The sequence below is a fragment of the Daphnia magna genome, linkage group LG1, assembly GCF_020631705.1.
Source record: "Daphnia magna isolate NIES linkage group LG1, ASM2063170v1.1, whole genome shotgun sequence".
NCBI classification, from domain to species: Eukaryota; Metazoa; Arthropoda; class Branchiopoda; order Diplostraca; family Daphniidae; genus Daphnia; species Daphnia magna.
The window spans coordinates 9,579,423-9,606,574 of record NC_059182.1 but is presented as its reverse complement, the minus strand read 5'-3'; the positions used below and the strand labels follow the sequence as shown (position 1 = coordinate 9,606,574).

At 42.4% G+C, this 27,152-nt stretch overlaps 3 protein-coding genes across 5 annotated transcripts; 2 read left to right on the top strand and 1 right to left on the bottom strand.

The window, feature by feature from the left end:
• Positions 1–4,262: 4,262 nt before the first annotated feature.
• On the top strand, positions 4,263–6,396 carry LOC123470163. 3 transcript variants are annotated; one of them, XM_045170005.1, is made up of 3 exons: positions 4,263–4,637; positions 5,861–6,050; positions 6,123–6,396. In XM_045170005.1, exons 1-3 carry the CDS (start codon positions 4,525–4,527, stop codon positions 6,321–6,323), a joined length of 504 nt encoding a protein of 167 aa, XP_045025940.1. In that variant the 5' UTR covers positions 4,263–4,524; the 3' UTR covers positions 6,324–6,396. The 3 variants fall into 3 exon arrangements, with proteins under 3 accessions (XP_045025940.1, XP_045025938.1, XP_045025930.1); XM_045170003.1 differs by lacking the exon at positions 4,263–4,637 and having other exon boundaries at positions 4,654–6,050; positions 6,126–6,396; XM_045169995.1 differs by lacking the exon at positions 4,263–4,637 and having other exon boundaries at positions 4,654–6,050.
• A 40-nt stretch (positions 6,397–6,436) lies between these two features.
• On the top strand, positions 6,437–7,542 carry LOC123475195. Its single transcript, XM_045177534.1, has 4 exons — positions 6,437–6,665; positions 6,765–7,003; positions 7,076–7,235; positions 7,293–7,542. Exons 1-4 carry the CDS (start codon positions 6,632–6,634, stop codon positions 7,406–7,408), a joined length of 549 nt encoding a protein of 182 aa, XP_045033469.1. The 5' UTR covers positions 6,437–6,631; the 3' UTR covers positions 7,409–7,542.
• Positions 7,543–14,607: 7,065 nt separating this feature from the next.
• LOC123471238 (cell wall protein IFF6-like) lies at positions 14,608–23,739 on the bottom strand. Its single transcript, XM_045172325.1, is given in 14 exon segments — positions 14,608–15,060; positions 15,173–15,418; positions 15,510–15,614; positions 15,697–15,867; positions 15,945–16,144; positions 16,215–16,986; positions 16,988–17,842; positions 18,017–18,161; positions 18,256–18,599; positions 18,876–18,998; positions 19,157–19,224; positions 19,227–19,326; positions 22,711–22,967; positions 23,661–23,739. Coding segments are annotated over 14 exon segments (3,636 nt in total). The 3' UTR covers positions 14,608–14,889.
• Between the last annotated feature and the right edge of the window lie 3,413 nt (positions 23,740–27,152).

The following is a 27,152-nucleotide window of genomic DNA, read 5'->3' as shown; positions in this document are numbered from 1 at the left end:
TAATGATTTGCAGGGCTCGCAACGCCCACCAGACGACACCGAAATAGATTTGGGCCTCAATCAGGAGGAGTTTCCAGATAAAAAGATTAGTGAATCCCCGAAGAAAAGGAAGAGATCGGGATTTCCATCAAGTGACAGCAGTGACAGCAGTACATCCGAGTCAGCTTCGACAAGCTCATCTGACGAGTCTCATAGCTCGACAGCCAAGAAGAAGAAAGATTAAGAAGAAGAAGAAGAAGAAGACGGAGGCAGAGAAGCCCCCTACGGTCATTTCCTGTAAGGTACTCCGTCATCAAGCTAAGTTAGCCAAAATAGTTATGGCAAGAGGCCTGCAACTAGCAAAAGTGAAACTTCTTCGGAACAAGTATGATTTATCAGTTAGCTCTAAATATGCATTGTCCGGCTTTGGATGATACCTTTTTCGAAGGCTGACGTCCTTGAAGAACTCTTCAGCATCTTAACTTAACATAGATCAACGTGAAAAAGTTCTCCTAGCTCTACAGTTCAAAATTTTAGACATTGGTAGACCCCTACTATATCTCGGTACCCGCATGACCGATCCCGACCGTAAAGAAGCGCTGGAGACGGCCCTGCAGCTGTGGGGAGTGGCATACAACCACATCACGAAGTCTAGACGACGAAACATCATCCGTCAGACAGATCCGAAGATGGAATCCCTCGTGGAAGACCAGGAAAATTTTAATTTATCGGAGTCTAATCAACTATTTGAACGCTACTTCCTAAAAGCCATGGTGAGATCGGCAGACGACGAAGCTAAGTTGAACGCGGTGAACAGAAATGGCGGATCATCCAACAATCGCCATATGCGCGAGTCGAGAGGAGGATGGCATGATCACAGGAAGGATCGTCACCCTTACCGCAACCAATTCGACAAGGGTTACGGCAACAAAAATCCAGGATTCTCACATCAAAGCAGTTATGTCTCTCCTCCTCTTAAAATTAATTCACCAGTCGATAAAACGCCAACCCCAGTAGGGGGAAGGCTGGGTTTGTTTGCTTCAGCATGGCACCGGTTCTCAAAGGACCCGTGGGTGCTGAATATTGTCTCTTATGGCCTTCAAATTGAATTTATGTCCACACCTACGCAAAGGTCCCCCCTCCCAATAAAGTGACAGGCAACTTGCAAATAGAGATTATCGAATTCGAAATCAGCACTCTTTTGGGGATACGGGAGATCGAAGAAGCTCAGGAGATAGGGCTTATCAGTAGTATTTTTACAATCCCTAAAAAATCAGGAGGCTTTCGTCCAGTGATTAACCTTAAAGCTCTGAATAACTTTGTCGTGTATAACCATTTCAAAATGGAAGGCTTACCAACAGTTAAAAGCATTGTTCAAGCGAACGATTGGTTAGCTAAAATAGACCTCACTGACGCGTACTTAACAGTGTTGATGCACCAGTCCCACCGCCGTTTTTTGCTATTCGCATGGAAAGGGAAGATCTATCAGTTCACCTGTCTTCCATTTGGGTTATCTTCCGCACCGCGAATATTTACTAAACTTTTAAAACCTGTAGTGGCCTTTTTGAGGAAGAAAGGAATCAGGTTGGTGATTTATCTTGATGACATCCTCATCATGAATTCGGATCGGGACGTTTTGACTAGAGATGTCGCAGTAGACACATCAACGCTAGAAGAAGCCGGGGTAAACGAACAAAAATCGGAAACCGTTCCCACCCAAAGCATAGAATTTTTGGGGCTGATTATAGACACAGTTCATTCGACTCTGGATCTGACCACAGGTAAAAAAAGAGGCGATTATGCAAGCCTGTAAAAGACTTCTGTCCAGCCGAGAGTTGGCTCTCTGGGATCTGGCCTCGTTATTAGGTAACTTCAATTGGGCCACAGCGGCGGTCCCGTTTGCTCAAGCTAATCTACGAAGTATTCAGAATTTGTACATTAACCACTAAAAGATGGCAGGGGGAAATTTAGTCGTAAAAACAACATTGTCGGAGGAAGCAAGGGCAGACTTGAACTGGTGGGTTCGACATTTAGATCAGTCATTCGGGAAATCTTTTTTAACCGCAGACCCAGACTTGCTCTTTTCGGACGCATCCATGACCGGTTGGGGCGCGACGGACAACTATTGTAGCACAGGAGGGAAATGGTCCAATCAAGATACCGGGCGCCATATCAATGAGCTAGAATTGTTGGCAGCTTTCTTGACACTACAATATTTTGCAAGCGCTTCTCGGAATTGCGCCATCAGGCTTAATATTGACAATACGACAGCGGTAGCTCACATTAATAAAAGCGGGGGCACAAGATCGCCTTATCTCTTAGAAATAGCGCTAAAAATCGGCAAATGGAGCAAATTGTGAAACATCATTTTAGAAGCAAAATATCTACCCGGGGTTCTTAATGTCGTGGCAGATATATAATCCAGGAGATCGTTCCAGGACAGGGGGGACTGGCATCTAAATTGTCAGATTTTTCAAAAGATCTGGGAGCGCTGGCACCCAGATCTATTTGCGTTGCAGATGAACGCTCAGTTGCCAGAGTTTGTCTGCTGGCACCCCGACCCAGCAGCATGGATGATAGCTGCCTTCTCACTCAATTGGAAGTACATCAAGGGATATGGATTCCCACCATTCAATCTGATAGGGAACTGCATCCGGAAGATGCACCAAGACCAGGCCCAGTTGACACTAGTTTGCCCGTATTGGCCCAGCCAACCCTGGTTCCCGTTGCTCCTGGAGACGACAGTCGATATACCGAGGATCCTTCCCTACCACGAAGACCTGCTGTTGGATGCGAACGGGGAAGCTCACCCACTACTGACATCCAACGCTCTGTGCTTAATCGCATGGAGATTATCAGGAGTCGCTTCAGAAGCGATGGAATTCCGACCAAGCTATCGACCTTATACTGGCCAGCAACTGACCAGCCACATACACTGGCTACGAAGCCGCCTGGAACCAGTAGACAGATTGGTGCAATAGGAATGGTCACCATCCCCTGCATGGCTCTCTAATCAACGTAATTACCTTTTTGTCCGATTCTTTTCAAAACGGGAAAGCTTACAGTACCATTAATGTCTATCGGTCTATGCTATCGGTTACTCTGCCGCAGGTGAACGGGCAAGATTTAGGAAAACAACCGACTGTTCTTAAACTTATGAAAGGAATTTTTAATTCCAACCCACCAAAGCCAAAGTATGCGGGTACATGGGATGTTGATCTAGTATTAAAATTCTTTAAGTCCGCTCCGCCCAACAAGGAACTATCGCTGATCCGACTATCACGTAAGACAGCTATGCTTTTGGCCTTGGTAACGATGTTTCGAGTTTCAGAACTGGCCGCGATCGATTCGGCGTCGTTGGTTTTTCAGATAGTGGTCTTCAGTTCAACTTATCTAGGCTGAGGAAATCGCAGAATGCCGGACCACTTCTCTCTCGGAATATAATCCGCTTACAAGACGTCAAGATATGTCCGGTTGCAAACAACGGAAGATTATTGGAAAGCAACACTCCCTTTACGTAAGCCAGGGGAGAGTGCAAACCTGTTTGTGGGCTCGGTCAAACCACATAGTCAAGTGAAAGGGTCGACGATTGGTCATTGGATCAAAAAGATAGTCAGTAGACACGTCGATCTACTCCACTCATTCCACCCGAGGAGCCTCCGCTTCGAAAGTGGCAAAGAAAGGCGCACCAACAGACTCAATTTTGAAAACGGCAAGTTGGGCATCCGAATCAACCTTTGTTAGATACTATAGGAGAGAAATCCTTCAGCAGGATGTGGGGATAACAGTCTTATCCGAAAATTGTACGTGTATATCTTAACGGATGTTGCGCCAACTTGGGTTTTCCTAGGCGGCGGTAGGCTGTTCGGTCTACGAGAGTCACTGTAGAGCCAGAATCCGTGATGACTGGAATATTGACGTTGTTCACAGCTACTTTGTACCGGGCGTTTTGAAGACCCTTGGTCGTGATTTGAAAAGTGTTATCATCCTCAGACTCGGAGTCGGAATTTTCGACGATTGTTACGTTTGCTCGTTCCTTTTGTTTTGCAGGATGGTAGTACTTTTGTTTGAAGTTGGAAGTTTCTCTTTCCATTTTGTTTGCCTGAGTGGCTGCTGCCTCTAGGGCTCTTGCCTTGTTCAGTACACCGTCCAGTGTCATTGCTGGCTTTTCCATTATCTTCCGTCTGAGCTCGGTTAAGGTGCAGCCTATTGTCAATTTGGCCTTGATTTCCTGTCTGTCTTTGTCTGTGAAACCACAGTTTTTGCTGACTGTTGGAGTCGCGTGTGAAATGCATCAAAAGACTCACCATCTAGCTGTCTTGATTGTCGAAACGTGAACATTTCAAAGTCCGTGTTCACTCTGGGTGTGAAGTGGTCACTTAGAGCACGCCGTGCTGCTTCGTAGATGGTTTCGTTACTCTGCGTGTGGTGTGTGAAATTTTTTTTTGAAACTTCTAGTGACTCTGCGTGTGGTGTGTGAAATTTTTTTTTTACTTTTGGTGAAACTGCCCAGCTGCCCGCTCTGCCCAGCTGCCTACATTGCCCATGCTGTCCAGGTACCCACGCTGCCCAGGTGCCCACGCTGCCCAGGTGCCCACGCTGCCCAGGTGCCCACGCTGCCCAGGTTGTTCCTGCTTGGTGAAATGGATTCGCAAACCGTAAGTCAATCATTCACTTAAATAGTGCTGGGCCGATCCCAGACACAGTGTATCGGGCTTGGAACGGATAGGCAACGTTTCGAGTGCTGACATTGTCTAGTTAAGTTAAGAGGCATTGAGACTCATCACCTCAATGGGCACAGGTATCGGGATTGGTTTCACAGTGTCGTCGTGAAAGAGGCCCAGGTCAGTGGACCTTCAGTTAGATAGATATCTTAGTCGGGACATAGGCTGACTAGGATTAGAAATAATTGCGGTAGCTATTTAATTTCTTGTGTAAATTTTTTGCATTTCCGAGCCTCGTCTACGTTGAACTCAACGAACAGCTGTCGATCTGGTGATACTCCCAAGTATGGAGCCAATCCCGCGTATGAATTGGATACTGACTCTTCTTTGCTAGTTGCTACCGGCATGGGAAACACGCTGTAAATCTGCAAGGCATGATTGAATTCGAATACCGGCAGATGAATAAACAACCGAATGTAACCGCTTACAAGCGCCGCTTCCACCCTGGCCTCCTGGTACGCTCTCCAGCCATTTCCTCCTTGTAATACTGGTGTCAGTCCCCAGCCTTGAGGCAAGGCTTGTGGAACTGAATCTAGCGCTTGAGCCAGTACATTCGGAGGACACAGGAGTGGTGATAGTCTCCCTATGGCTGCATCAGCTAGGCCAGTCTGGCACCCGTGTAGGACTTCAGCCGCCCAATCTAGCGCTCTATTTGCCCTCTCCACAGACCTCGTTACCTTCTGTACGAAGAGTAGCTCTCGGGCGAGGAGACTCCAGCTATCATTGAAGACTTTCTTCAGCTGTGCCTGCTCCCGCCGCATCTGACCAGTTACCGCCATGAGAGCACTGATCTCGGACTCATGCTCGGCCAGGTGCCCCATAGTCCCATTTAACAAGGTCGCTTGTTCCTGGAGGAGGTGCACCATCTCCAGACCCTTCTTGTCAAATGACTCAGGCCTAGAGTTCACTGCTTCCAAGTCCTTCGTCGTAGTGGTTCCGAAAGGCGAGTTAAGGAGCTGGCCACCTCCATCGATCAATCCACGCCTCCACCGGGTTCCATCGCCTCTCAGAGCTCGTTCCAACTCCCAGAATTACCGCCTCCAGCGTTCCGCTCTTGCCTTGATTTCAGCCAAGTCAAGCGTGTTGGATCAGTCTTCTCATCTGAACGACCAGTTTCATTTAATTTGTTCTTGTCCAAACATTCTATCCGAACACAGGAGTAAAGTGCTACAGCTTGTGGACCTGTATGGTGTAGCTGTCAATGAACACGGTGTTTCTCAGCCAGTCACAGTCATTCCTACTCACCAACTTCCCACAGTCACTTCTTCTCTTCCACCACAGTCGCTTCGTACTGCTTCCACATCTTTTGATTTATTGGTCGAGTACATTGAGCCAGTAACACCCAAGGTATTTCTTTCATTAACATAGCATAGCTTGTTACTTGAAGTAGTTTTTTTCTAATTCATTTATTTTATCCAGAAGACGGTGATATCTCATTTTGATAAGCAAGCCCATATCCCCATATTCTGTGAACAACATCGAGAAGCCTTGATTCCTTATATGGTAATGGAATATACGAAGATTCGTCATCACTTTGAAGCGAAAAGACTGAATAACCTCCTCTTGTCCAAGCAAAAAGCTAAAGTAAAAGCTAAATTTAAGGAAGGAAAGCTCGCTTAATGTATTGCATTTCAAAATGTTATGTAATCGATGTGGACACCATAATAAAATCAGTCGGTTGCTTTCAATTCAATTATTGTTATAAAATATTTATTTGTGTATCTTCAAAAACAACCCAATTAAGGTAGTAAACAAGCAAAGTAATAGATAAAAGTGCCCCAAAATGTATAAATGTTGTTGGAAATTTCAAATGTGGGTAGCAACTCAGCAAGGGTGGCGCGTCGCGCGTGACACATAGTATCGTTACACACCCACTAGGTGGCAGGATTTGATGTGAGGTAATCAACACAAGTCGACGACAAAAGCTTATGGAAGCCATTAACGTTGAGTCCGGTAACCATAGTAAATGGCTCTGATAGAACTACTATTAACCATGGTGGTATGTTTTTTTCCTTTTTTTATCTTTTTGATTATTGTATGGTGCAAGTTTTTTTTATTAAGAATCCCGCGATGAATTCATGCAGCGCGGTATGATATCTCTATCACATGATATGCGTGACCAAGGCTATTTAAGTACTGCAGATCTGGACCGGCTTACACGCATAGAAACTGCACTGAAGCAAAAAGATTTAGAAGATGATGAAAGTGAGCTGTTTGCCGAAATGCTGCCTCTAACCACAATGGAGAACTTTAAGAAATTTGACGACGAGCTCAAGAAACCATGGATTAAAAAATGTTTGGTATGTACATTCATGTGTAGTCTATTTCATTTAGTAGCCTAATCACTTAAAAATTGCAAACTTTTTTTGTAGAACAATCATCTGATCGGTATTGGAGGCAATGAACCAAAGACCATAGTTCGGCTTATCACGCGGCGCCTGCGCACTAAGGATGTAGGAAAACTCTTCAGCTGGTATGGGCAGAGAGGAAACGTATGCCTATCAAATACGAACGTGGGAAAATCTATAATAAGTATTATTATTTACAATAAAAAAATTCATGCAATTTTTTAAAATTTGTCACTAATAGCGGCTGCAAAAAGGACCCAACCAATGGTAACGGAGCAGGATGCCATCAAGATGATCCAGGCATTGTTGCGTCATTGCAAGGACAAAGAAAAAAATAACGAAGTCAGGGGTGTATAATTTACCTTACATACTTGTGTCTTTTATTTATTTTTTATGTATTTTTTGTCAGAAGAAGAATTATTTTATGTTTGTGGTATTTAACCGTTCCGAATTTTTATGTATTTTTCGTCAGAAGAAGAAATTTTTATGGTTGTGGCATTTAACCATTCAGAATACATACAAATTCATCGTTGTTACTCAATTGTTGTACATCAAATTATTTATTTTTCATTAAATTTTTACATTTTTGTTTTTATTTATGTTTTATTTCATTGTGCAGAGATCCCCAGTATATCCTTATCACTCCCGGATGAACCACCCTCGGATGTCCATCGGTATCTTCCTGGAAGGTCTTCTAATATTCAATCGATATCAGACGGACGTCCAAACCGGAGTTAATGCAGTTCCACGGATGTCCATAGGTTATCACCCGTATTAGTCCGTGTTGGATAAACTACGGATGTCCGTGGAACCGACCTATGCTATGTGGGTTTGTTAATTTTTCCCGCCAGGAATGATAAGTGGGGAAAATCGGATTTCTAGGTCTTCGTAAAAATAATTCGTACAGAAAAACGGTTTGAATAAAAAAATGTTCTTTCATATGATATAGAGTTCAAGATATCCACTATCTAATCATTCAAATTTTATTGTGATGTATCCATTGCATTAGTCGAAAAAACTATAATTGAAGGTGATGTAGTGCCATATAAGAAAGCACGGGGAAAAGATCAGTGCGGGAAAACTCACGTTTGGTATTGTCAAGCGCTCTGGTTTGGCCACTGGAAGACGAAATCAGCAGCCACGTTAGGAGAGGAACAAGACAAGGATTTGCGTATTTCTCATCGCTTGCCCTTAAAACAAGGAAAATGTATCGTGGAAGTAAGTCCAATTTTTAAATACATACATTTAAATAAATGAATGTACTTATTATTGTTGCCGGTGAAAACTGAAAAGGAGAGAGTATAGCTATCTCTTCGCAGATATGAGTCACTCGCTCCTTGGAGAACGCTGCGATCGTAGTGAAAAAGCTATCAGGAGAAGTCCGCTCTAAGGAAGATACGGAGATGCGCAGTCCGGTTGAGGAGTAATTCGCGCAAAGATATAAAACGCTGCCCAGAATCTGCGTTAGATGAGTTTACATCGGATGAGCTCCCGGAGCTGGGCACCGTTAGAGGAGTTTCCTGAGTTCCCTGGTTTCCCTAGAGATCTTGAGATGCTTCTCCGAGTCTTGATAAATTTTTATTCCCCTTCTGGTTTTAGTAAAACATTGTTTAATTTAAGTCATCATTTGTTGCATTATTTTTTGTTTGTGGCAAATACAACATTCGTTTGACTTCATGTTACTTAGTTCGGCGAGACTCCATGAGATCCACATTCTGTACTTCAATGCCAAGAAAAATATGAAGATAGCTTCTACTCTAACAAAGCGATTGAAGATAGCCTGGAAACTTGCTTCTTGTCTTCAGACTAAATTGGAAGAAATGCTAAAGAAAATGTTTTTAGAGAAGAAAACCAGCTTCTTCAAAAAAAAGAATTGAGGCGGGAGCTGTTACGGCTAAGGAACGCATGAAAATTCGTGGACATCTTCGCAGAACGTAAGAGGATGCAGATATTTTAATTACTAAATTAATGTGGCTCTTCCTCAAATTTTAACCGATTGTGAAAAAAGAGAAAAAAATAAAGAACAAAGGAAGGCAACGATGAAATAAAAAACAGATGATATAGCCCACCAAGATTTTGTTTGTGGTAAATTTTCTTGGCAATCAATTGGGAGGGGGGGGTAAATCAACTTATCACACTCATATTTTATAAAAGTGTTATTTTATTTTTCCATTTTAAGGTACGATTAAAGATGATTTTGATCTAATTGTGTGAATGTTGTGGCTGCGATATGAAGAAGAAATTCCTGTAACTGAAAAAGAAACCCATCGAGGGTTTTACTACCAAGAACAACAGTTTACAAAAAGAAATATTAGAATGAGAAGTAGGTTTGGAAAATGAAAATATGTGCATAGAACGAAGCGAAATATTTTTATTAAATGGGAAACACAAAAAAGTAATTGAAAGACGACTGCCATACTAACATTCGGCCGTCATAGGGATATCCTAGCTACGTCTTTTTGAACCAAGCGGGATATACCATTCGACGTCTAATGAATGTCACCGGGACATCCCAATGTCCAGTTTTTTAGACGTTCTTTAGGATCATCCATTGGACGTCCATTGAATATCCTTCGTTAGATATATTAAAAAATCAAGAAAGTGACCGTTTGTTGGTTGTGTTCAGAACAGCCAATTTTGGGAACCCTGGGAACCCTGGGAACCCCCCCCAACCAACTTTCGCAACTGTAGCGATGATCTGGTCAAAGGAGTCTCTTATGAAGGCGTTGTTTGTTTGAAAACATCGTCACTTGCAAAATAAAGTGAACATACTTTAGAAGAAGGTCTCAAAGTTCCCTTCCTGGGGATGAATTCATTCCAACGCTTCAATAACTTTCCATCATTAGGTGCACTAAACATGGTAAATTTACCAAGATATTTTGGGTAATCTGGGAAACCAGATTTACATCCGGGGACATAACAACGGTTCGGCATCTTCTTTGTCCAATTGCAAGGAAATGTTAAAATATTAGATTAAGAGAAAATAGCACTGCATAAGACTTGGGGATTCACATATCATGCTCATAGTGTCATTTACATCGAATGAAAACAAATAAACTAGAGCTGATTACATGGGATATTGAAAGATAGATAAACAACATGAATTAATTTGTAATTATTTTAGCTTAAAACCGATTTTTCGATGATTCAGACGCTTCAGACCACTCAGCCATCCCTCTCCATGGTTTACGCGGCAAAATGATGACTAACCCGGGTAGTCAGCGCCCTAGCGGATGCCACAAAATTTTCTCAAGGTTTAGCAGACGAGACGAGAAAAACAGCCCTAGCAGACGACAGTTCTTCGACCTCCAGTTTATAGACCATGGTGGAGCAACAACGCGTCTATGGCTCTGGAAAATCGAATAAAAATTTAATTTAGGCCATTCAAAATAGAAAATATTGGTACTAAACAGCAATCAAAATGAGATTTTTTGCTGAAAAAAATATTACTTATTCGAAATTGTATTCGAAATGATACAATTTGGAGTTACAACGAATAAGAATAACGAATACGGATAAACAAAATTTTTATTCGACGAATAACGAATAAATATTCGAATTTTTGCGTTATTCTATTCAAAATTTTATTCGAATGTTTTATTCGACAGAACACTGTACATTAAGCTTAATATTGCACAAAATTTAAAAAAAAAATTAACTTATAAAAACTATTCTCACTGAGCGTTGCAATTAGGTTATTATAGTTGTTGTTTATTCTTAAGAATAATTCATTTATTACACACATTAATTTCCGTTAAAACTCCGGGAGCCGTCGAATCTAATCAGGAGCAGGTTGCCGCGATTCTATAGCAACCGCCCATATAGCACATTTCTGCCGTCGGATGTCCGAATCATGGCCGAATATCCGTTAGATATCTATGTACTCAATGGGTAGTTCCAGGGATGTCCGTCGGCTAGTCACCTTGGAAGTGCAATGGATGTGCGAAAATTATATTCTACGGACCTCCTTCCAACAGCCAAAAAGATTTTCAATTGTTTCATTTAAGGATCGGCCTCGAGCCAATCGGGGCGCTTTTTTGCAAATCGGGTTTCTCATTTCGGGCCAAGGGGGCGTGGCTCAGGGTGGAAAATTCTTCTCCCCGAATTCAATTGGGGTTTGCAATCAATTGGATTGCAATCAATCGATTCATCAATGCAAAAAACATTATCGATTGTCCCGATCTATCCGATAACAACCCCGATAATAGCTCGTTCTACCCGCTTGCCCCGATTTTTACTCTGAAACCGAAAGAACGGCATTTTTTTTTATTGCTTCGGGGCAACGGGTTAACCTCAAATTTTTCCCCCGCACCGCCCCGGTTGAAAAAGTGGCACCTCATTTCAACCCCGAATGCACTTTATCGGTGCGGGGCGGTTAACTCGATTAGAACTAATTGGGGCCGATCACTAAGTTTCATTATTAATTGTCAAAATTTCTTGAGAGGGGGAAAACTTAACCGTGTTCAAATTTTTCCCTTGAACGTATTTTTATTTGAAGTCCAGCATTTAAAATGAAAAATTTAAAAAATAAAGGAGTAATGATCTATTTGCCGGATGGTTTATTTTAAAATTTATTACAAAAATGAATAAAATATATGAAAGTCGTGAGTTTGTTTGCACAAGCTTTCCGTTTAGCTTACGTGAACCAAGCCATTGAAAATTAACTCACAGAAAATAAATATTATTCGGCATCTAATAATATTAAAAGCAAGTATACTTATGATAGGATTATAATTTCAAATAATAAAAAACTACTTTAAACTTAATAAATCATGCTGAAGTTTAAAATTCAAAAAATATTTAGCATAAATTGTTTAATTTCAATTTATATACCTCTGGTTTAACCTAAGTTCGACATCATCTTGACTTCTTAAAAATCCTGTATGTGATTTGTTATCGAAAAAGCTCAAGTGTTTTACAACAATTCGATTGTATTGTTCGAAAATGATACATAATATATCTCTAGATTGGCACAGTGGAATAAGATTCGACTGTGATGCGGGAGACCCGAGTTCGAATCCTGGTATAGCCTAATGTTTTTTCATGTTTAGATGTCCAATACATGTCATATTTATAGCCAAATGAAAGCCCGTTCGGATATCCTTAGAATGTCTGACGGCGCTGTTTAGGGCGGTCAAAACCAAAAAAAAATACATCCGTAGGACATCCAAATAGGATATCGGGCTGTCCGGAGGATATCAAAAAGATGTACTCAACATCCGACCCCGACATCTGTCGGACATCCGACGGACTGCCCTGTGTTATGTGGGCGGGCCCGAACCCTAATGGGGAACTTCGCGAACGGAGTGAGGGCCCCTATAGCAGGAAGAAGGATTCCGAAATGAAATTTCAGCCAGGCTGGAGGTAGCAGCCAAAAGTTCAGAGGCAGTTTACTAAAGGCCCGTTCAGACTACACTTTTATTTCCCGGATTCCGGAGTCCGGATTTTTTTTCCTGGATTTTTTCTCCAAAAAGTCAGGAATCTGGTCTCAGAAATCCATGTTTCAAAATTAGAAATGTTTCTAATTTTTTCCGGAGTCCAGATTTTTTTACACGGATTTCTGAGACCGGATTTTTGTCCGACTAATCAGAATATTTTATTTTGACGCGTATTATTTTATTTTATCCTGGTAGTGCAGCAACAAATAAACTTTAAAATTGCTTCAGTTTTGTTTTTGTTGAGTTTTGGAAATAACATAAACTTATATAGATATGTTAATAGAATGTGTTTATTTGTCCAAATACAAAATAATAGCACAGTGAGTTGTCCTGTATGCTGTATCTGTCGTATTCAAAAAGCAAGTGAGAGTCTTTCCAGTTTTTACAAGTACATATTTTCATAGCCCACTGGATGTAATAGTTCAAGCCTGAAGTCTAGAACTGTAAAAGTGACTCACCCCTCCGGCGATGGGAGGAGCTTATTCTCAAATGGACACTAGCACCACCACCAAAGATTCTTGGAACTTCATTGAACAATCGTTAACAAAACAAAAAACAAACAAAACAGTTAGTTGTCGTTTTAGCGTTTTGATGTTAAGAGTTCTTTTTACTTTTTGAAATTGTTGAAATTGAAGACAAAAGTTACGGGTTTGGAATATTTTTCATTGCAAGTCTTCTCCTGTTTAGTTGAGTTTAATTAAGTTGTCCTATTTCTCCCAGTCCTATTTCTACAGGAGAAATAGGACTGAAAATTTCCAGTCCTATTTCTCCAGTCCTATTCCGTTTCGGTCCTATTTCACCGCCAATCATAAAAAATCTTCAATCCAAAAATACTAATTATTATTCTTATTAGTAGTAGAGTTATCTTATTAGTTATATTATATATATTTTAGGTATAGCATAGCTGAGTGGTTAACGCGTCTGACAAGTGCATTAAATGAGAAATGGTATTAGGTTCAGACCCTATCTGATTCTTGCCTTTTTTTTCAGTGTTAGCACCATTTTATACAAGATTTACATTAAATAAACGAAAATTTCAAAAAATAATTACATTGCATTTGTATTCATACAACAAAGAAAAAATTTGAAAATAAACGTAAAACACAATTGTTATATATATAGCGAAGTATTTGTAAAAACGGCATGTTTATATTATGAAAAATGTTGTTCTTCGACACCAGTAGAACGCGCTGAAGTCCATTCCAAGTTGGAAAAAAGGAGGTAGGGAGTGCGTCAAAACGATTGAACGGGCAAGATAGGAAAGCTCCAGGCTTTAACTATTACATCCAGTGGGCTATGATATTTTTCATGCAGAGAATGACAGGACTAAACAGCAACCTTTTTTATAAAAGTGGTTTTAGCAACTGAGTCAGGTTGTTTGGGTTGCGTCACTTTTAATTACAACAGTTTTGAAATTTGTTTAGTGTTGTTTTGAGTGGCAATTTTGATAAGAATGGCTGATGCCAAGGAAAACAGGAAACCTCCAAGAAAAGTGCTTAAAAGTGCTAAAAAGACGAATTTGTGTCCCAACAAGATGCCAAAACCCAAAAGGTTTGTGTTGTATTTTTAGTCATTAAAACTCATCAAAAAATAACTTATCACTAATTTTTTACTTATTTTTAGATTTTAGAAAAAATACACGCCATCTAGGAAAATTGGATTTAAAGTCATGCTAGAAATGGCGCAGCGTGACTTGGCAACGTCTTCTTGATTTGACACCCACTTTAAGAACTCCGGTAAAATAAAAAGACAGTGTGAACGGGTACTTTTTTCGTCGTTTACTCCGGAATCCGGGAAAAAATGTGTAGTCTGAACGGACCTTAACCCACTCTGACGACCTAAATTAATAAGGAAGAGGACGAAAAGATCTAAGACTAAAGGGGTGGATCACTCTTCCCCCTTGGCTAAGTTTTGCTAATAAACTGAAGGTCGACACATAGTTCAGGTCTCCCCCCCGCTTGTTATTACACAATGAATTGTTTTCGATTCTTTTTGCGTCATAATGTTTCGTTGTTTGCGATCTGTTGTATGTGTAACTTGGATCAGGTTGAACTCTAAAAGTAAGAAGTTCCACACATAAAGTAAACTGGACTAATGATGCAACAAGAACCAGTTCAGTGACAACTTTGATATAAAATGTATTCGATATTTGAGAAGCATGTGAGAAGTGTATAAAAAACGCAGTTAGAGATTTTTGTAGAGACCAATACGACCAATGGATACAGTCAACGGTAAATCGCAATTCAAGAGCGGAAGATTACATGGTATGTTTGTTTGTTTTTTTTTCGTTTTTTTTTTTTTTGTTTTTTGTTTTTTTTTTTTTTTTTTTATTTATTTATTTTTTTCACGAAATACAAAACAATAGTGAAAAATAAACGAGTTTGAAATCTATCCGCACTTTTAAACCATCCCGTAATCGTTCATGCTGTCGGAGCGGATAGAAAGTTGTGCTTCCTGCAAAATCCGAATTCGGGGACCCATAGGGATGCCCATTTTATGCAGCCGCTCTTCGGTCAGGTAGGGCAATTCAATCATGCCAATCTTTTCTTGGTCAAACAGCGGAGCGTATTTCTAAAATGGTCAATAACAATAAAAATAACCATCAAATAAATCGAATGAGATGACCGCACCTGGCAAGTATTGCAAACGAAATTTAATTTTGAAATGTAATTTTAAGGTTTACCTCATAACCTAACTTCTTGAGGAAGATCCTTAAGAGGGGTGGCTCGTCACCGAAGAAGCTGGTCAACTTTTTTACACGTGAAGGATCTGTTAGAGCAGGAACGGCACCTTGCCAGCAAGTGTCACGATCCACTCGGTAACCTCTGGGTAATTTAACACTGGCTCCGGTGTTGTAAGGATTTCCCGAACCCATCCTCATGGGAATGGTTCGCAACTGGGCAATTTCACTTCGAATGGTCTCCATTTCCTGAATAAGTGACAGTAACCAATAAATCGATTCATAGTTCTTGAAATGTAATACACGCAGATTCCGGATATTCGTGAAATCTAAGCCTCACCTGGATCATTATGTGTTGGGTTCGCATTTCAGACGAGAGATGGGCCACACTTCGAGCCAGTGTCACAACGTGTGATTCCAAACGTTGGAACCTTTTGTTTGAAGACTGATGGCGTTAAAATAAATGTAAAACAACGTTAGTACATGAGAAGGATGAATTTGTCATTCGTGACGGGGAGGCTTGGTACCTTGGACTCTTTTGGACGGCGGCGTTCTTCGTTCCTCCGGCGATCACGATAAACGGGTCGGCTACAGACGGAGCTGGGTAAAGAAGAAACGCTCCCATACATTCTTCGTTTCGACAGTTTATAGTCGGACGGTCCTGATCGAGTTGATTTCTTGTGCAAGGCTTTCAAAACCTAAACACGACCAATGTTAATTGGAAATGAAATAGGAAAATCAAGAAAAATGAAATGTCATAGAAATAAGCACTCACCTCTGAATACATGGATTCCAGTCCTTCTAACTGACGACGAATCGTCCTGGAATCATTCATGTCCATCGTTGTACTCAGATCATCGTCGCTGTGCGACGAGCTCGAGTCTGAATCGGCGTCTAAGTCGAGGCCTGTTGTGGTGGACGTGATGTCTCCGAGATCGAGAGCTTCTTGTAGAGCCGTTAGAGGATGTAATGCTCCTTCATTCAAATTAGTGGATATTATATTACAAATTTAGAAAAACTGCAACAGCCGGAAAAGAAAACTAACCAGTGGATTTGGAGCTCCTTAGTTTAGCGGAGGAAAACGATTTCGATGCCAAAGAACTCTTGCTTTCTTCACCACGCCGTTTTGCATGATGTCCAAGCTTTGTTTGGCTTTCGATAACTGCGCTTGCGCGGTGAGAATTGGCCATAGGCTTTGCCGGTGTTGTAGGTTTGACGCGCTGCACCATCGGACTGTGGCCATTGGTGGGTTCGAGTAAATCGGGTTTACTGTTATTGAACTTTTGCTGCAACTTGGGTGTCGGTTTTGGAGAAACATCGGGCGACAGGGGAGGTAGAGGTGGGGTAGCCGATTGGAGCCCTTGCTGTGAGTTCTTTGACTGGTAGCTTCTCATCTCCATCACATTGTTCACTTCACGATCGGCTGCGTCAGCCCAGTCTGACGAAGAATGATTCAGCTGGCCTGTCCGTCCGCCGAACATCTCTGCTTCCGTGCTCGTATCCAGTTGGTAATTTTGTTGGCAGTTGACGCGACTGCGCTGACCCGAAGGATCGGTTAAAACACCCAGGCCCGAATCTGTGGTGCTCACCGATTGCCCACTTCGCTTGTCCAAGTCGGAAGAGCTACCGGCCGACTGATGGCCACTCGATGAACCGCCTTCATTCATCATGGGTGAACTGAGCGAAACGGATTTTTGTGGCACATCGTAGTCGCTGTAGCCGAATACAGAGCGATTTTTCATGCCTTGGCCGGCTGATGCAATGCTGGATAGTGAGGAGTCATGGTCGGCGTACGAACTTTTAGATGGTCCTTCTTTGTGTAGGCTGTTGGTGCTGCGGGAAATGCATTGTGTCGTCGTAAAGGACCACTTGGCCCTGACCACCCCTCGATTGGTATCGAGATGCCGGCTCGGCCGTGCCGGCAACAGCCGAAGCAGCCACCGAAGAAGATGAATTGTCTCCACCACTGTACTGACACTCGTTATTCAAATCCATGCGGAACGTGACGGATGGCTTATGTCGTAAACTGTAAGGGCTTTGGGTGGGTGCGAGAGATTCGGAACCATTAGGAGTGGGACTCAGCGTCAGCTTAGCCAATGCGCTGGCATCGCTTTCATTGATGGATGCTTCCATTCTGGCTGATTGGCGGCCGTAGCTTCCCCACACCTGTTGTGGGTTGTTGTTGTTGACGGTGTGATTGCTGCTACTTTGGCCAGTCAGTTGACTCTTGATGCGCTGATTGATTGAGTGGACTGGGTCAGGCTGCCTACCAAGGTGACCGGAAGTGCCGTTCTGCTGCGTCCCCATTCCGTGTTCAGTGACAATGGCTTCAGCGGCGGCTGCAGCGGCGGCCACAGCGGCGGCCGTATTGGCAGCCGAGCTGTTTGTATTATCCTGGCCCGCACCCGCATTGTTCTCTGTACCGTTAAGTTTACTCTTGGTCGATTTGTTAAACTTGGTGGTGAACATGTCTTTGATGTGGTGATAGGTCTTGCCAGACAATTTCTTGCGCATGGAACCATTCTTGTTGTTGCCGGCTGTAGTGTCCACTTCTTCTTTCTGCGTCTTGTCCGATGGGACGTGTGAGTGAGCGATCGACGCCTCGTTATTAGGGTTGGCCACGGTGCAAGGCTCCACACCGTTTCTCTGATCGATGGTCAGTCGTTCCATTGCCTACAGGAGGTGGAAATCCAGGTTGATTAGCTTAAGGATTTTTTTATTATTATTATTATTTATATATATTTTTTTTTTTCTCAAAAAGATAGTATGAATAAAATGGAGCGGAAAAAAGAAATGAGCAAGAGAAATGCTTGAGCTGAGAAACGGAAATGAATGGTGGGAATTTACCCGAGGCAACGTGGGCGATAGAGCAAACTGAGACGATCCACGTAGGTGACCGTCCCTTAAGAACATTTTGTTGCAGGTGTCACGAAGACGGTCGAAAGTCGACGTATCGCTGCCTTGATTGTTCCATGGTGCTACCGTGACATTGCTGTTGCAGACATATCCAAACATCAAATAAGAAATGATCGATGAATACAATGAGGCTGGCTAAATTTTGTATACAAAGAGTTTAGTGCAACTACCTGGGCCTATCAGCTCGCTCACTGTCGACTTGAATTTCATACTGAGTCATATGGGAGGAATTGGAATGAGAAGTGGGCGCGAATGGGTCGCGCAGACTTGTAGATCCCGTGTGCTGCGAGTCGAAACTGAGAGAATGATCGCCCAATCCGGTGGCCGTAGCGTTATTACTGGTCAGACCGAAGGATTGTTGCGACTGGTGCTGGTGCAGTTGCTGATGCTGTTGGTGCTGTTGGTGCTGTTGCTGCTGTTGGTGCTGCTGCTGTTGGTGCTGAATGCGGCCGTCAAAATTCATAGGAACGTAGTTGTTCTCCTGGCGCCATCCCGTATAATGGATATGCATTGGCTGTATAATGAATGACCAACATAGAGAAAGGGGTGGTGTTTAAGACTTGGTTAAATGACCGACAACTCTTCTTTTAACAGTCCACGGCCAGCTTTAATGGCTGTGTTTCAACACGTAGCTACCTGCTTCAACTAATGCTTATGAATGAAATCATTAACAGCGCCTTTGCCATCCCAAATTAGCCAACGGTTCCCTTCAATTCCTTTAGTACTAATGAACGCAATGCAGGTTTAAACAGAACACGAGTTAGAGTGACCGTGAAAAAATGTCGCATACCATATATGAGGCGGGTCGATGCAATTCCTCGGAGCCAGAGACATGATCGTATCCGTCCGGGTAATGGTGCCCAGCGTGGTGAGGTGCTCCGGCAATAACTTCGCCGTTTCGCCCCTGCGTGATCTGTAGTCAAGAAAACATAAAAACACTGTGATAAAATCGGCATTTTTTTTTTATATTAATTGCCGAGGTATGGTTGGTCTTAGTGAAATCTAGTACTGAAAATTCAACTCCAAAAAGAAAAGTTAAGTAAAAAACAAAAACAAAAAACAAAAACTGACCGTGCGTCTTTCCTCGTTCCAGGCTGACTGCGTCACTATGGTTTGCATGTTAGAGGATTCTGTCTCAGAATTTTGTTCTCTGACGACGTTTTAGACTCGGGTCCGATGCGTTCAATGCGTCCTACCTCGGCAATCTTATCTCCAGTAGTGACTACAAGTTCACGTTCAATCTAGAAGAAAAAGCCAAACAAAAATCAATCAGACGTGTAAAAAAACTCGGCACTGGTATTATTTTTATCTTTCTAACATGGTATTTGACTTTTATAGAGTCTTTTTCTGATAGAAACAACAACAAAAACAAAACAGGAAAATTCAATAAAAGTAAGAGTTTTGCAAGTCCGAGATCTACAGATAAAGACTGACTGATGCATTGAATTCCTATAATGGTGACCGGTCTTTCAAAAACTAAGATTTACACCAATAAACGCATACCGAATGGTGACTGGTATTTCTTGCTTTTTCAATTTGCAAAATGTCACAGTTAGAAGGTCAACAGGTAAGGCGGCCAAGAAAACGAAATGGCTCTACACGCCAACGCAGACGAAGGTATCTGTACGCAAAACAAAAAGCGGTTTCCTTTTACAGCGAGAGAAGAAGAAAAAAAAAAATGCAGGTAAGTTATCACCAAGGCTAACGTCTTTCCCCTAGTTTTTTTCTTTTCTTTTCTTTCTTTAAAGTTTTCTTTGCGTTCTTGGTCCATTCTAAAATAATATTGGCTCATCCTCCTTTCGCAGAGTGAAGTCCTGTTTTCATTTTATCTGGGTATTGCGTCACCCATCCGGCGGCGGTTACGGATTATTCATGTAATGGACATGCATTGTGAAGGGACGGGTCACGATGCGCAGTCAACGCATTGTGGACCGTAAAATGACCAAGGACTATTATGTCTTTTTTTTGTTTTGTTTTCTAGCAGTGAACCTGCCATCAACAGTTTAAGGTGATCGCTTGAAATGCTATGCCTTTAGACGATGGCAATATCACATCCAAGACCCTGGGACTAAGAATAGTTTACTGGCTTCGCTGTCGGCTTGTTCCAGTTACACACATTTGAGGTAGCTCGCACGGCTCTTTTTTTTAAGGGTAATCGAATAATATACCAAATGACCCACACATTAGACTCATGATAAGAAAGGAAAGGGGGGGAAAAAAAAGTTGCAAGGAATCACGAGGGATAATGAAACCTAGATCCGCCTGGAGGCTGGCACACCTTTTTTGCGCTTTGCCGGCCCTCACACGTTCATAGCCACGTCCCTACAAGAAAAATCGGATGTACTACCTACTGCACCTAAGTACATACTCCCAAGCATTATTTCTTCTTTGTGTTTCGTTTTATTCTCCTATTTGTGCTGTTAGCTTCATATCAGTCCATCACGTTTTGTGGAATACATATGCAGAGCGCAAACAAAGCGTGACCGATGGAAGAGAACACCGACATCTTCACCTTGATCTCGAGTTATCTAGAACGACGGGCCACTTACTCCGCACCCCGCAATCGTCCATTTCCTGGAAAGTAAAGCGTCTATTGGGGCCCGCATCTAAACTTCAGACGGAGAAGAGGCCAAGTGCGCGCGTGGCCGCAACAACGGCACAATCAAGATATATTTCTCGAAAAGTGATTCGATAAGGTTTTTTTCTTTTCCTTTTTTTTTTTTCTTTCTTCTTTGTGATGGATAGAGCGGCTTTCATTCATCAGCTATCCAGCTGGCTCACGGGCTGCATGCTGTTGGCGTCATGGAAAACAAAATAGCGCGTCATGTAATCTGCAGACGGACAGCCCGGGATACTCAAAAAGTAATATATGTGCACGGATAAATCTCGTGTGCTCTTTGCGAGCAACGAACCACATTAATGAAAGAAAAATAGATGAATAACGTGCGTATCTTAATATATACGTACACTAGATAAAAAAAGAACATCTATAAATTATCAGGGATTCCTCTTATTCTTTCTCTTTCTCTCTCTCTCTCTCTCTTTTTATCTTTTTTTCCTGTCCGTCTCTTTTTTTGTTTTTGTTTTTTTCTCGCATCATTCGACTTCCTGCTGACTGGTTTGGCCTGTCTTGGGGCATAGCCCATCTGTTTTGTTGTTCTCGTTGAGTTGTATGTCGAGTCGGCTGTCTCGCGATTCGTTTTTGTTTCGTTGGCCGGCTTGGCTATGTCTATTCATTCTGCTTTGATTACGGTGAGAGGGCACGCGGAATGCCATGCACAACTGAAAAAGGCAGCGGCACCGGTCACGGAAGGTAAACAAAGCAAAAGAAAAAAACAAAACAGAAAAACAAAAGAAAAAATGAAAAAAAAACCAAAAAAAAAAACAAACAAAAATGAAAAATATTTTAACCGTGGGGACAGTCGAGTGTCAAAACATTTGTGATTCGCTGCCGCGTGCTGCCTGTCTGTTCCCTTCTCTTTTCCTAGCATTATCATAAAACATGACGATGACACGCTCTCTTAAACCAAAGTCCTGTGTACGCTTTTACCTGATTCCGAGTTGTACCGTATTTTGTCTTTCTTTTTTGTTGTGTGTGTTCTGTTTTGAATCGGTTCTGTTGTTTATAGTTCAATGCTAAATCCAGCAACCCCCAAAAAAAACCAAACCAGAAAACAATATGCTGTTTGGGCTGTTTCCATGTGGGAATTACGCCTGAGGCTCGTTCCCAAGCTTTAACATTTTCATTTGAAATTGAACATTTGCCTCTTTTGTGGCTTTTTGTTTTTTATTATTCCGGCGCGTACAGCAGACGGACGAGATTGATCAACAGCGGGCGCTATCTCTTGGCAATCGCGTGGATAGACGTTCCAAATGTCAAAAAAGGATGGAGAACACATCGTAATATGTAAGAACGAACAAAAAAACGTCACTTTTCTGAAGTCTTGCTCCACAGTGGAAACGCGCAATTATGGGGCAGACGGATTCGTTGAAAGAGGGGGACGGGGTAGGGGGAGGAAAGGCGAGGAGGAAGATGATGGAATTACTCTCGTTCAACACACACACACGTACGCACGCACGCACATAAAAACAAGCCCACGATAACGTAAAAAAGAGGAAGATAAATACAAACATAATGAATATATAAGCCCTGTGTCTTTCCTCGTTTTTGTTGATGCTGCTTAGGTGATTGCTCAGCATGTTTGTATAATCTGGGGAAAAGGACACGTACCGTAGGTTGTTTAAAATATAGATATACGCCGGTATATATTATACGCGGCGCTATGCATACAGTATAACGCACTGCATACGAAATAGGTCGCTATCGCTATCAACGTTTCAAATTGGCCATCAAGATTGAAGAAAGGGAAGATTGAGCATCTAGAAGAATATTTGAAGCAGGGAGCCAGGTGATATTCAAGTGGATAGAGAGGTTAGAAAGTTCGTGCATCTACAGCACATAAAAGAAAACCTCTTTTTTATTTCAAACAAAAATATATATTTATATACTATATGCCCTTGTCTTGTTCATTCAATATCATGAGTCGTCTCAGACATGACGGAGACGGTACCGTAGTCGACCTATCGCTGGCGAGTTTGCTGTTAGCATGAGAAACTAAACATACCGGAAATTTGGAAGAGTGCGCCAAGAGTCCGTGACCGGTGCTCTTTGGATTCGACTCGGACGCGGCGGCAGTGCTGGCAGCGGCTGAGGCAGCGGCTGAAGTAACAACAGACGGGTCGTTGTGATGTAAATGAGGCCGTGCAGCGGCCAGCACGGGTGATGAATTAGCTGGCGGCGGCGGTTGACGATACGGAGGAGGATTGGCTAGCGGCTTCGGCGCTGGAACAGCTTTGTAAGGTCCCGACTGGCTATCCGCTTCTACAACAATCAAAATATGTTCAAAATAGTCACGTGAAAAACACACACACACACAAAACAAAACAAAAAAACAAAACAAAAAATGAAAAGAAGAAGAGAGAACAAAGTGACGCAACGCAATTCAAACGCACGGCCAAGAAAAGACAAAAAGGAAAAACAAATTATTTAACCAGTTAACAACCAAAGAGTGAAAATATTGTTACTGTCATTCCCTGAAAATCATTTCTTTAACGTCAGTCAACCGAATCGCTTATAGCTCTCCAACTCACTGACCCTAATTATCCTTCTCTCATGGAATTCTGACGATGAGGAGGAGGAGGAGGAGGAGGAGTAGGATGTCAGAAAGAGATGGGCTTCTGTATTGCTGCGTGTCAGTTCTGAAGAGACTGCGGGTCTCGGTTAGGTAGGATAAACGTATAGGTATACATATCAATAGTAACAAACTTGTCAATATGGCTAAGCCAAAGTGTCAACAAGCATGCAAAGGCATACTAAGCCTCCGACCTGTTTAAGCTTGTGCGTGCGTAATCAACCGGTTACAGGCATCTTCCTGTCCTCGCAGGCTTTTCATTTTTCAGCGTGATGCGAGCACAACACGGAGAATTAAGTTTCCCTCAATTTCTTTTCCTTTCTCGCTGTCTGTTTAATCGAATTTCAATGGCCAGTTGGCTCAGTTCACATGTCGTTACTTACTGGGAGCCATTGACAGGGAGCGCCGAATTTTCATTTCGTGCTTGATGCGTCTGACGGTTGTGGCCATGACGACGGGCATTTCCACCGCAGTTTTCCCGAATTCCCATTGGCGCGGGACTTTTGGGGTGCGGATTGGTGACGGCGCAGTGGCGAGTTTGCGCAAAGAAAAATAAAGAAATAAACCTACGCCCACGTACTTTTTGTCTTCTTTATTCGCTTTAAATTCTCACAAGCACACGATAGACCCGCAACTAGCACTTGAACGAATAATTCCGCACCTAGATTTCGGCTAAATAAGGGACGCGCAAAAACAGCAGCAAACTGTACAGCCGATTCTTTTCTTTTTCCTTTTTTCTTTTTTTTTTCCTTTTTTATTCATCTATTTTTGTGTAAGCAGATGCGCTTGGTAGTGGGCCACTAACACACAAAGAGTGGAGAAGGGAGAGCTGGGGGGAGAGGACCAGGCGACCCCTTCACGACCGTTACAGCGCGCATGATGAAAGGCCTCCCCAAACTCTTGATGCAACGGACTTCTACGTAAATATCCTTATCGAGTGTGTGATGCAAAATGGCGGAGTAATCGCAAGACTTCACTTTTTTTTTCTTTTCTTTTCTTCTGAATGCCGACAACCGATTGTTCGCAGCTGTAACTTGGCGTTGATCAACAAAAGATGCCAACGTTATTGTGAGGTCACAAACGGAATTTGAAGACGATCGCACGGCAGAAAACAGAACAGAAAAGTAACGTCTTGTGAGTAACAAATCCTGAGATGATCGTGTCCGTTTTATGCGTCCTCCTTACTGTGAGACTTTACGAGTTTTTAGTTCCCCTTTTTTTTTTTTTTTCTAAATTTATTTTATAGTCTACTGGCCGGCTGCCGACATTTTTTTTTTCTCGATAGAAGAAACGGGAAACTTTTATGTCGTTGTTTGTTTGCCGTAGAAATGATGTTGCTGGTTGTGTTGTTGATGTTTAATAGATTGGACCGATAGCAGCAAAGCGTGTGACATAGAGGCCGCCGGGGTTAGTCACTCTCTCCAGCCGTTGCGTTTTATTTTTTTTAATTTTTTATTTGTCTTCTTCCCTCTCTTTGGACGTGTCACGAATGTTTGGTTGCCAATAGCGGTCAGCTGGGCAACCGGAGAGACAAAGACATTGCGTCAGGAAGATGGCACCCACATTTGGTCACAGCTAAAAACAAAATCCCATCCGAATAATGGACGGCATTCTTGCGAATGCGATGCAAAGACTACAACGGGAAACGGATTGCGACGAGCTTCAAAAGAAAATGCCACACCACGCACACAAACATTGGACACTGGAACTTTTGCGACAAACGCGTGTAACACTGTAACGTACACGAGGACGGGGTATATACTCCACCGTCAAACTCCACCGGTTGATACAAGATACAAAAAAAGAGAAAAAGGACGTAGAAAGCAAAGACAGACCCGTCCTCGTTCACAAACGGGACTCGACTGGTGCCTTCCAGGTTCCCGCCAGCGCTTGTTGTACCTCAGGTTCAAACACAATGAACCACCGAACAGAGGAGGGTTGGGCTGGCTAACACGGGACGAACTGGCGAAGATCGAAGCGCACTCTGGTGAACCTCGTTGAGCGCGAGAATGAGAAACGTTCAATTTCTCTTCTAAATCATCAAAATCGCAATAGGGCGCCCACTTTAGAGAACGCAGTACTCATGCGCACGCAACGCTTACATAAATGTAATGTACGAGCATACTTCGATAGTGGCTGTCCTAAGCTGTTGGGATAGGAAAATCATGGAGAGAATAACACGTGGTGTTTTTTGTTTTATTTTGTTCGCCAAACAAGTGTCTTCTTTCCACTAAGCGCTTTTGTTTTCTGGGACCATTTTTTGTTTTGTTTTTTTGTTTGTTTTTTTTAGTTTTTTCTTTTTTCTTTTTTTCAATGTACATGCGTCTGTGTGTGTTTTCTGTTTCTCCACTTATCTCTTAAAGATTTTCTACAAATACGTGATTTCATATATATATATTTCTCATTCTTTTCCCGTTTTCATCTTGTATTTCGTCTGCGCTCGTGACTGCGCGGGTGGAGGGTGGTGGGGCCAAGAAACACCGACAAGGGCGTGATTTTATATTATAAAGGAGAAATGAGGATGTAGATGTAGGTGTAGGTGCGGTAGGCCACTATTGTCGAAAATACATTCAGCATATCGATAGGTTGAAGAGGGGGCTCTTTGTTTCTTTTTACAGGTGAGTTCTTCTTGAAAAATGGCGGCAGCGGCATCGGTGGTGGCGAAACCACGGAAGAAAAAAATAAATAAATAAATAAAATAATACGCCCGCCCGAAACGGCTAAAAAAAGAAAAGCTGGACATTTGAACGCCCTCGTCTAGCGCACCTTTAAACCCGGGATATTTACGGCTGTTTTTATTCCGACCACGAGCAGCGTCTGAGAGAGAGTGACACATATATAAAGGCTGTATGTCCATCCCAAATAGGATACGTGTGTTTGTAAATAGAAAGAATGGTAGAAAGAGATAGAGGAGGGGAACTAAGAATCTCTGGGAGAAGATCTTGAAAGATCCCATAATTGGTCGGGGTTTTTCTTTCCTGTCGTTTTCCCTTATTTTATCAAGACATCGCGACGGGGCACAATGACAAGAAAAGGCGGAAAAGTTCAACAAGACAACGAGGGAATGAAAGAGAGAGAGAGAGATGACTGCATTCGGATTGAAGCAAAGCGAGCCGTTGTAACAGCGAAGGCGTTATTTCCACTCGGTTTTTGATACCGGACTGCCAGTCCACTACCGCACTCTTTAGCAAGTAGAGAAACTCTTGAAAGGGAGCTGAAAGGTGAAATAAAAAAAAAGAAACACGACATGATGAAACAAAACCCCAACCGAAGGTAAAAATAACAAGAAAATGGAAATGCTAAGGGACGAGCGGAGATGGTTCCGAAAAAAAAACAAACAAAAACACCTTGTAGATAGTGTCTCTGATTCTTGGGAAATGAGGCCAACTATAGACGCACTGGGACGGTGTCAGTCTTCGGAAATCCCAGCGGGACTAAGAAAGAGTTATTATACGGAAATGTGTACAGCAGAGTCCGTATAGATCCAGCCTCTCCCACTTGACAGTTTTGACAGCCTCAAAGTAGGCAAATCCTAAGCCATCCCGCAACTTAAGAAATAAAAAGAGACCTGAGACCTGTGTCTAGTTTAGTATGCAGCTTTTTACACGAGCGGAACTGTGACAGACAAAAACCTATGATCGTTTTTCGGGTCTTTGTCATTATATTCATCACCGTCATCTCGATGATTACTATACTATTATCATCTGCTACGCGGAACCGTTTTCAAAAGGACGCGACATTTTTGTTTCCCTCTTTCAAAACCAAGCAAAATAGGTAAGTGCCAAACACCCTGGATAACCGGCTGTGAAAGAACTGAAGCCGGTACATTTTTGGCTACACGCTATACAATTCCATACACAACGCGCATTCATCGT